This window comes from Mandrillus leucophaeus, unplaced genomic scaffold (genome assembly GCF_000951045.1).
Source record: "Mandrillus leucophaeus isolate KB7577 unplaced genomic scaffold, Mleu.le_1.0 Scaffold286, whole genome shotgun sequence".
In the NCBI taxonomy this organism is placed as follows: Eukaryota; Metazoa; Chordata; class Mammalia; order Primates; family Cercopithecidae; genus Mandrillus; species Mandrillus leucophaeus.
In genome coordinates this window covers 1,653,455-1,663,965 of record NW_012102987.1, presented here as the reverse complement: position 1 = coordinate 1,663,965, position 10,511 = coordinate 1,653,455, and the positions used below count along the sequence as shown (strand labels likewise).

Below are 10,511 nucleotides of genomic sequence, written 5' to 3'. Positions count from 1 at the left end.
TTTCCATTTGCTCATTATAGGTACATAGAAATGCGAAAATAAATTGCATATCCTACAACCATGCTAAAGCCACCCTAGTAGTTTGGTAGATTGGGTGGGGTTTTGTGCACACACAGTCATCATCTGTGAACCCGTATTCTTATTTAGAGCATAGAGATAATACCGTTCTAGTCTCTTGGGGTGGGAAAGTTAGAGCCTTTCTGTTGTTACGTTATCACTGACTAGAGACCTCCGATGCCAAAGAATTTAAAACACACTGAGGAGGTCTGTTCTGTTGTGGAATAGTTGCCATTGTTAGGAATCTTGTTCATATTTGGGCTGAGCATGTGGGTTCTGTGTGGCAGCTGAGCATGTGGGTTCTGTGTGGGAGCTGAGCGTGTCGGTTCTGTGTGGGAGCTGAGCGTGTGGGTTCTGTGTGGCAGCCACCCAAAGACTTCGAGGCGTCTGGAAAGTCCTCCTGGGCGCCTCCTGCAGGGTGAGCAGTTTCCCTGGGGACTCCTCGCATGCGGGCACCTGATGACTGTCTGAATGACCTGTGTAGAACCCAGCACTGGGAAAGGAACCATGATCTGACCAGAATTGCTTCTAGTAGAATATGAAGTAGTGATTTTTGAAAAGTCAGAGTGACCACAAGCTGAATGGGAGGTTTAGACAGGGAACCATAAGAAGTGTTTCTTTGAGACAGGTCTTAAAACACACGGCCTTTCCCCCATGCATGTACTTTGTTGCTGAAAGATAAAGAAAAAACAAAAACCGAAGGGACAAATGGATGCCGCTGATTATTTTTAATGATTTTGTGCTATGGTTTGACCACAGCATTAAGAACAAGCAGAAAAATCTGATTTCATAACTAACAAACAGCACTTAGAGCAACATCTTTCTTTAAAAGTATTGCAATTACAGACCTTAGGTCTAAGAACTACATCACCATTGCTCAGGTAAAAGAGGCAGATACGTGACAGGTGGAAATCTTTTTCTGTATGGAACTGGGAATTATGTTGAAAAGTAAGCACAAATGTTTGCTAAAAGAAACTTTAATGACTTATCATAGCTCACAACCAACTATTGAAAAGTTCAAATACAGTTGTACTTTTTTAGTAGATTGCTTTATAATAAAAATGAACTAAATGCTGTAAATAGTATTGTACATATTTTAAAATAGCCTTAAACTAGACAAGTATACAAGTAGCATGATTTTTGAAAGCTATGAAATGAAAAATAGCAACATACCAACAAGCACATTCAAATGAACCAGTATCATTAACAGTCAAGTTTAAGCCTCAATTCGTCCTGTAGAAAGGAAGCAATGATGTGGTCACAAATTTCAGTACCTCTGAGTCTAGAACATTCTCATGCTCAACAGTTCTCCCACAAGGTTGAACCTGGGGGTAGGAGCTTTGTTTCTGACAGTAACGAGCCTCAGTTCTTAATGCTGAATCCCAAGGGGGGCACCCTACAGTATATGATGGAACCAACACACGGGATCCACAACACCACGAGTGTCACCTTTTCACGGCCCTTTCAGACAGATCCTAAAAGGGCTGACTTTTAATCCATTCAGCATTAGGAGTTGCCTTGTAGAGTCCATTTCAGTTTAAGGATAATCGGTTGTTTGTTTCTTGGATGTTAGGGGTATGAGTCTATTGTGATTTTCAAAGAACATACACCATGGGGCAACTAAAAACTTTGGAATTTATTAGACTCCACTTTTGTGGCAGAATAAGCTGATAATATGGGTCAGACGGGCAAAATTCCACGAACTGCTCTTATGGGACAACACTCGAAAGGATACCCACACCCAAGATTCAACCGTGGTTTTAATGAAGACGGTGTTACACACTTCTCTCGTTCTTTTTCTTTTTAAAATTAGGGTATTTGAAGATAAATGCAGAGGTCACACTCAGACACTAAAAACTAAGCTGGAAGAGAGATGTAACAATATACTATTCAAAATGTAATTTCTAACTGATGGCAAAACCGAGTTTGCTTTTCGGGTCAGGATTATGATGGGACATGCGTGGGAATGGATGAGAGGTCCTCACTTGGCTGGCTGGCAGCCACGTCTCTTCTAGTGCTAACCCATAACCGAACGCTTTTTCTAAGAACAGGGTCTTCTTGTAAGTGGGTGTTTTTCCTGAGGTATTTCCCTACAATCTCTACTGTTACTTCATTGGCTCCACAGCTGCAGTTTGTAAAACAAAAAGGCACAGAGAGACTTGGACACAGATGGTCACAGATGCCTCTGGAGCTGAACAGAGTCCTCTGCTGCAGGCTGACTGACTTACTCCTCTGACACAGTTTCTGCAATTTGACAACAAAAATGTGCACTTTTCACTAAGGCTGACACCTTCGTGATGCTACAGCAGGAGATAGATGCAGGAGGTTACAAAGCAAGTTGAAAAACAACATTTTTCTGACTCAAATATAACTAACACTGGTCCAGCTGAGCATTACTAAAATGATTCAAATAAGAAGCGTCTAGTGGCAACCAAAAAGCTGTGGGATTTTTTAAAAAGTATTTTCTTTAAAGTGTTTTCACAGCAAAGATGCAACTTTCCATTGCTATATATACGCTGGTCATAAACTGTTGCTTGTTTGTTCACACTTCTTTCTCGTGTTATAATATTGATATTTAATAGGAAAATAAACTACATAGACTTTAATCTGTGTGCATCCATTTGCAAATTTCCTTACAAAAGAGGACAAAGCACATAGGCATTCACAAATTCTATGCCATTTCTGTTAAAATTGGTATCATCTATACATTATATTACAGTATTAACAACTTGTTCTACCCATTGGGTAGGATATGTGCATAATATATTCAACTTATATACAGCACCTTACAAATAAAAACATAAGAAAAGACAGACAACTGAAAAAAGCACCATTTTAAGTGAGGCACAACAAAGGTGGGAGCATCAGGTGCGGGAGGGGGCGGCTGGGTTCCTGTATCTGCTGAACTCAGAACACGAGGCACCTTCGTTGCTGAAAAACTGACATGCAGATCTCTGACATGATAGGGTCTATATCTACATATATATAATGTGCACGGATAGTGTATATATAATCTCTATAGCTCTAACCCTCTCCCGCATTACACAAAAACAAGGACACGCAGAGGGAAGAAAGAAAAGGATGAAGGAAGACGTTGCTTTCCCAGCAAGACATTCCTACACTCAGACAGCAGCTTCCTAATGCACCCAGTTCGGGAAGAAGCAGCAGCAGCAAGTGACTGTCTAACCCTGGCAGGAACATAAACGTGAACTCTGCGAAGCACACGCGTGCTGGGTAGTAAAGAATGCTGAACTCTTGGTTCCTAAAAAGTACAGACCATTGCAAGGCTAAGAGTGCTTTCCATTGTCTGTTCACATCTCTGATCTGTGGAGGTGCTGGCAGCTGGCGGTGGTGGAACTGGTGAACAGTAAGCCACGCAGCTGCTGAGAACTGGCATTTAGGATCTGGGCTGGAAGCAACATTTAATTTGTGACTTTCCTCGCACCAAGAAGGGGAGGTTTTCCCTTTGCCCATCTGTCATTCAATTGTCCTTTCACCTCAGTAGGTCCGTGTGAGCAGGAGAGCAGAGGGCAGGCTGTGGGGCATGTTCATGGCATGAAGCCTTGGCTGCAAGCACTGGCTTTAATCACTTAAGCAAGAAACGCAGAAGTTAACAGAAACCAAGTATCTTTCCCAGTTTTTTCTCTCATACACGGCTGAGCTTTGGAAATTAAAAAAAAATGAATGGTACACAAAGTTAATGTTGCCATTCTAAGTAGCAGAATTCAAAAAGCGAGCAGTGCAGCAAGCCCCGAGATGGGGGCGCATCCAGTCAGGGCTGCGTGGGCGGCCGGGCTCCCCGCGGCCACAGCAGAACGTCTCTGAGCCTGCGAGTGACCAACGCCACCAGCCGGTCCTTTGAGGGAGGGCCTGGGGCCGGGTGCTGTGTGTCTCTGTGCTAGCGACCAGTACCTGGCCCGAGGACGTATTTGAAGCGCTGTGCACCAGAGCCTTCCTAAAAAGAAGAGCCACTGGATGGGAGATGATAGAGGATGGCCCCTGTCAGAGACGGGAACTGTTGGTGCAGAGAGGAAGGCAGGGATTTGGATGAATTCTTCTAGGTCAGAGCAGCTTTCTAAAAGTGCTTCCTTTTGAGCCTTTCTCATTCTTACGAAGATGAAATAAAGGTGAAAGAGATCAGACGGAGATATATGTAGAAGTTCAGGAAGTCCTTGCCTGGGTACAAAATTCCTCTGCTGGTGTCAGGAGGCCTCCCCCATTTACTTGTGGCCCCTATTTCCTGCCTCATAAGTTTGAGCCAACATAGTGAATGGAAATGCGTCTGCATGATAAATCGTTTGAAAGTTCTCCTCTGCTCTGTTGGGATTTCTTGTGGCTTGGGTGTGTGTCCCTGTGTGTATGTGGTGGGGAGGGTGAGGACATGCTTGTCAAGCTTCTGTATTAGTAAATTTTGGACACCAAAAAGAGATCAACTATTGGAATACATAATTCGTTTCATGAAATCTCTTTTCCATTAAGGATTGCTTCAGTATTTAAAAAGAATGCTAGAGCTTGTGAAAAAGCAAATATATGCTGGAAGATTGTGTTCTTATAGATGGGAATCAAGATGCCTTGGGTCTGCTACACCTGGAACAAGGGACAAAAGTCAGCGGTATGCCCAGCAGTGTTCACTCCCACCAGATGTTCTTCCTAACAATGCAATCCTCACTTTGCTGGAATAATCTGAGATTATAAACCTGTCATTGATTGCCTAAATCAGCGGTTACTAAACTGGACCCGTGGGTTCTACAAGCTAAAAGAAGGGTTCTTGAAAGAACAATAGGCCCCACTGTGTAAGCTGTATCACCACAATCGCCACTCTTTCAACACCACGCTAGCCATGAGGCAACACGGTATGAACAGGTCAGCCACAACCTTCAAAAGAGCTACTGATCCAAATCACCTTTGCCTTGTGCTGAAGGGAAATTGACTATTATTTCATGTTATGATCTCGGCTTTTAAACTAATTCATTACAGAGCCCCAGCCTCGAAGACCTTTCAAAGTCATGGTTTGATATATATGTCTTTAAATAATGATTTAACAAAGGCAGTTCTCTAGGGTGGTTGAATGGGAGGAGCCTCTTTCTTGAAAGATGATTGAAGGTATCTGAATTACATAATTATCTCACCCACACTGTGGACATGTGCAAAACACTCATTACTCACAGTTACCAAGGAATTCACAAGTCTCGTCTCTGAGCCCCTTCGAGGCAGGTGGAGAAGGACGGACTGTGAAGCCATTTGGGAGCTGGAGCTGTGAACTGCGTCCCCTGCTTCCCCAAACCTGCGAGTGAGAACTGGAATGATGGGATCACTCACCTCGCCCCCGCGTCTGTGGACACACCTGACCGAGAATCCACTGCAAGTCCCTGCCAGCAGGGCCCGCTGGAAACACGGGCTCCTCATCTTCGCCTGACAGAGGAAGAGAGGCTCATCTGGGGAGCCAGAGAACCTTCAGGGCGTCTCCAGGGTTGGGGAAGGTCCTCTCTGGCCCCCAGCCAATCCCTGCCCTGAGAGCTGGTTTCTCTCCAGCAGACCCTTCCAAGTGTCACTGGAACAAGACTGAGTCCAGTCTCAGAACCTCCACGGTGACTCTCAACTGTATATACTTCCACACAGGGTTGTAGGCAGGAGCTGACAACTGGTGCCCTTGTTTTTCCTCTCTCCTTTTAAGAGTTGGACTAGTTCTGTGGATGTTACTGTGCAAAAAGGATGAATGTAATGGAAATTCTAATCCTCAAAACAAACAAAAACCGTGGCCTACCTATAGCGGTAAGAAGCAGAAGGGAACAGACAAGGGTCAGACAACCCTTGGGGTTTGGAACAGTCTCCAGTGACAGCACAGCCACCGCACCGAGGGGCTCACCTGCGAGATCCACAGACAGACACAGACACACACACGCGGATTCGACTTTAAAGCTGCATAGATGGGAGTCACGGAATCATCATTCCAGCTCATCGTGTTACGTGAAGAGGCCACAGGCCCACCCTCCACACGGCAGGCAAGCCCTTCTCCGTGCGCAGTGGCTGCTAAACGTGTTGGCTGCTGCTCTTACAAGAGCCAGTGCTTACATCTGCAGAAGAAAGTTATTTTTTTAATTGTACATAAGAATGAATATTTGTGAATATCAGGAATATTAAAACTAACAATATTTAAAATTAGTTTTCTAGTTGCATTTTAACTGCATGTTGTGCTTTTTACCCGGCGCTCTTCAGTCACTTGCCCCCTCCACTGTTCTCTGAGGGTCCAGTTCCTGCCTTCAGTGCAAAGCCTGGCCTGGGGAAGGGTTTGGTAGAATCCTGCAGGAATTTGGGTGTGTTCTGAGCACTGCATTCCTTTGAGAATGTGCTAATACTAGTGACACACAATGGCTTATTACCATGATCAGCAACTTGGCATTCTTCCGTCATTTCTAGAGGCTCCCAAAGCATAAGAAACCACCACCCACACCACTCCCACACGAAGTTCTCGGTAGGCAGGATGTGGGGTGGCTGCTGGGAGCCTCCTGTGAACTGAGCAGCCCTGCAGAACTGAACTAAGCTGTCGAGGCAATGGAATATACTGAGGAGTCACATATTTCAACAGTATGCAGAATAACCACCTTGCATTTTAAACAATTTATTGCATAAAATAAGGTATGTATTTGAATATATTTCATGCTATAGTGAAAAAATCTAAATCACTGGAGAAATTGCACTGCTGGAGGATGAGAGCAGCACTGCATGATACTGGATCCATAAACGCATGTGTTCATTTTCTCATAAAATATGCAGCCTAAGATTAGCAGAGTAACTCAAAACAACAAGTCAGAAATGCTGGAACTTAATCTTCCCTGTCTTCCACCCAAGTGTCTCCAAAAGCTTCAGCAATGCACTGCTGTTTGATGCAAACTCCTGCAACAATGATGACTTTTTTGATTTACGTAAGTTGGTAAAATGTTAGGCTACATCCCCAAATATCTTTTCTTGGGTGATTCTGGGGACCACTCCAGGATATTCCTTGGGCCTGATTACAATCCACAGGTGAAAAGACAACATACAGAACTTCACGCAAAACAGTTCCCTCGTAAATATTTTCAACATTAAGATAGTGCAACTTTGAAAACACATCATCACAACACAAAGGCGCTCCTTGCACGCATCTGACTTCTCCACTTTATACCTTGGCACACAAAACAGGAATTTTGATTCATATTTTTAAAACAACATAAAACTTCCACGCCTTAGGAGAAAAAGCAAACTGGCTGGTTCTTCCTCACAATAATATATAATAATGCTTCCTTCTTTACTCACTTAATTATAAAACAGGCCATTCTGGCCTCATGTATCTGCAAAGTCTGCTTTCACAATTAAATAAATCACATACCTCTGTGGGTTTTATTTCATGATCTCTTCAAAGCATCCCTTTCTCTTTTCCCCTGCCCACACCCCCGTCCCAACCCCTGTCCCCAAATAAACACTGTTTGCGGTCAAACCAGACGGAAGTTTGTATCATTTCAGTCTAGTTTGCATGCAATTCCCCTAGAAGGAATCAGAAACAAAGACCGTGTTTGCTCATTTGGTTTTACTTATTTGTACCATGTAAAACTGAACAACACTGCGCAGGGGGCCCGGCGGCCGCCCTCCTCGGTTTCTTCCTCCAGCTGAAGTGCAGGTTGGAGGGAGTCAGACCAGGTTCCCAGGCTTCCTGTCTTTGCCTTTGATGGGTACTATTGTGCTCTCTGCGTTGTTCTGCTGAAACTGCAGTCTGCTGCCCCTGTGTGCGTTGCTGCGCTGGTGATGGAGGAAAGAGGCGCCGGGGTGGTGGCCCATCACCTCGCTGTACGTCGGGGGCGGCCCCTCCATCCTCCCGTTACTGCTGCAGGTGGTTGCACTGATGCCCGAGTTGCTGCTGGGTGGGCACGGGCCCCCGCTGTACATCGCAATGTCTATCAAATCACTGTCAAATATGGTTCGGTTGGGCGGGGCCCTCACGGACTCTCGGTTGAGTTCCATCTGCTGTTCAGGGTCCCGGAGCTGCAGGGTGCAGGGCCCCTGGTAAGGAGGTGGCTCTTCACCGTCGGACAGGGAGATGGTGGGAGGAAGATCGATCTCGTGCTGCACATAGGGGTAGGTGGGCTGGAAGCGGCTGAAGCGATCCCTCTGGATGAAGGAGGGCGCTGTGAACCTGTCCCTGGACCGCGGGGCATGCATGATCTGGAAGGAAAGGAGGAGAGGCCTGAAGACGGTTTGGGCGCAATGATGACCATAAACGTGTCAGAACCAAGGAAAGTCACGCTTGGTCTGTTCCTACCAGTCTGAACACCCTCTCCCAGGAAAAAAACAGGAAAATCCAATTCCAGAAAAAAAGCTTGCTTTTCTGATTCCTTGTGACAGACCACTCACCTTGCCAGATCCTAGGGCATCCGGGAGGGCTGAGCAATGGAGAGCTGTGGGTAACTGAAAGCTCGGGCTCCTGGCAGTTACTGTGCGTGCTACGTGTGCATTTTCCCCTTGGACACAGAACACACTAGGAGCGCCAAGAGTCACAGGGCGAACAGCACCGCAGCCTGCACTCGGATCCGGTCACCAGTGACCTTGTCCAGGACTCGGCTTCTCTACAACTTACGAGGACAGGACAAGGCTGCCTCCTTTCTCAGGTCCCTGCCAGCTCTAGAACCTAGAACCTACGATTCAGAAAAGTAAGGAGGGGCTCCCAGTTTTTATTTTTATTTATTTAATGTTCTTTTTTTTTTTTTTTAGACAGGGTCTGGCTCTGTCACCGAGGCTGGAGTGCAGTGGTGCCATCTTGGCTTATTGCAACCTCAACCTTCTGGGCTCAAGCGATTCTCCCACCTCAGCCTCCTGAGTAGCTGGGACTACAGGCGCACCACCATACCTGGCTTGTTGTTTTGAGATGGGGTTTTGTCATGTTGCATAGGCTTGTCTTAACTCCTGAGCTTAAGTGATCCACCCGCCTCAGCTTCCTAAAGTGCTGGGATTATAGTCATGAGCTACTGCGCCAGCCAGGACTCTGGGTAAGCAGAAGTTACAACTTCACACAGTGGTACATGGAGCAGATACAAAGCGCTGGGTCGACTTATTAATTACTTAGAGAAGATTACTGCCCTACCAATTACTTTTTAACAAATCCCCCAATAATGACTGTTTTTCCTTTGTGGCTCCTAGACTTTTCCAGTTATTTGGAATCTGAGTAAAAGTTTCCTGTAGTTCTTTTTAGTCACTGACATGAAAAATGTTTTTACTCAAGTAAATATGATTATCATAATTTATTTTTTCAAAATGAATCCAGGTAGTATATTTCTTACAAAATCTTCTCATTTGTTCTACCATCCCAGTTTATTCTAGGAGATGGCTCTTTTATATACATATATATACACACACGCGCGCGTATATATGTACAGATGTGTGTGTATACATACATGTGTATATACATGCATTTAATATACACACATATCTACACACATACATAGAGATACTGATTTCTCTCACACCATTATTTTTAACTTAAAGGCAAAAAAAAGTTATTTTAAAATCCACATTATTACACTTGGAGATGTGGGAATGAATCATGCTGATATTTATAAACTATGCCCACACTTGCCAAGGCACATTAGTAGAAGCTTATGGGATCATGTAAAGATATGTGATTCTCAAATTGTTTTTGATAAGGAGCTTTAGACTAGCACGAATCATCCCTGGAAGATTCTAGGGGAAGTCCCCTCCCGCTTTTGACCAAAGTGTCAGCCCGCCTGGCGAGGCCCCTCCCCTTCCCCCACGTGGCAGGGACCCCCTCATCCCCACCTGCTGGGGCCCCTTACCTCCGAGGCGCCCGGCCGTGGTGCGGCGCTGTCTGAAGGCCACAGGCACCCTTCCTGGCGGAGGCGAAGGGGAGGAGAGTGGGGAACAAGAAACAGGAAGATCATTAGCCCCGCAGCACCTAAAAACATGAACCACAACTTCTGGAAGGGGGATCTGCATAAAACGTGGAGCGAGACCGGGCGCGGTGGCTCACGCCTGTAATCCCAGCACTTTGGGAGGCCGGGGCGGGCACATCACCCGAGGTCAGGAGTTCGAGACCAGCCTGAGCAACACGGTGAAACCCCGTCTCTACTAAAAATACAAAAATAAGCCGTGCCTGTGGTCCCAGCTCCTCGGGAGGCTGAGGCAGGAGAATGGCGGGAACCCGGGGGCGGAGGTCGCGGTGAGCTGAGATGGCGCCGCTCACTCCAGCCTGGGCCACAGAGTGTGTCAAAAAAACAAAAACAAAAAAATGGATAAACAAACACACAAAAAAACGTCCAGCGAGAAAGAGCTGGTCCCGTGTCGGATCTCATGTCCACATGCAGGGCTGGGAACAAAAGGAAACGCGGAAACGCGACCTCCTGGCCAGATGAGATGTGAGTGGAAACGGCTCGCGCTCCACCCCTGCGGGCTTGAAATACGCTCCAGAC

General features: G+C 45.8%; 1 protein-coding gene across 7 annotated transcripts in view; it reads right to left on the bottom strand.

The window, feature by feature from the left end:
- Nucleotides 1–770: 770 nt before the first annotated feature.
- The window catches only part of LDLRAD4 (low density lipoprotein receptor class A domain containing 4), a 425,071-nt gene continuing 415,330 nt past the window's right edge, over nt 771–10,511 (bottom strand). For 5 of the 7 annotated variants that reach the window (XM_011985532.1, XM_011985538.1, XM_011985535.1 and 2 more), the window contains 2 exons: nt 9,879–9,932; nt 771–8,253 (listed from right to left, as the gene is read on the bottom strand). In XM_011985532.1, the coding sequence (XP_011840922.1) occupies nt 7,723–8,253; nt 9,879–9,932 (585 nt within the window). In that variant the 3' untranslated portion in view covers nt 771–7,722. The remainder of the gene's footprint in view (nt 8,254–9,878; nt 9,933–10,511) is intronic. The other 2 variants (XM_011985533.1, XM_011985536.1) reach the window with 1 other exon arrangement.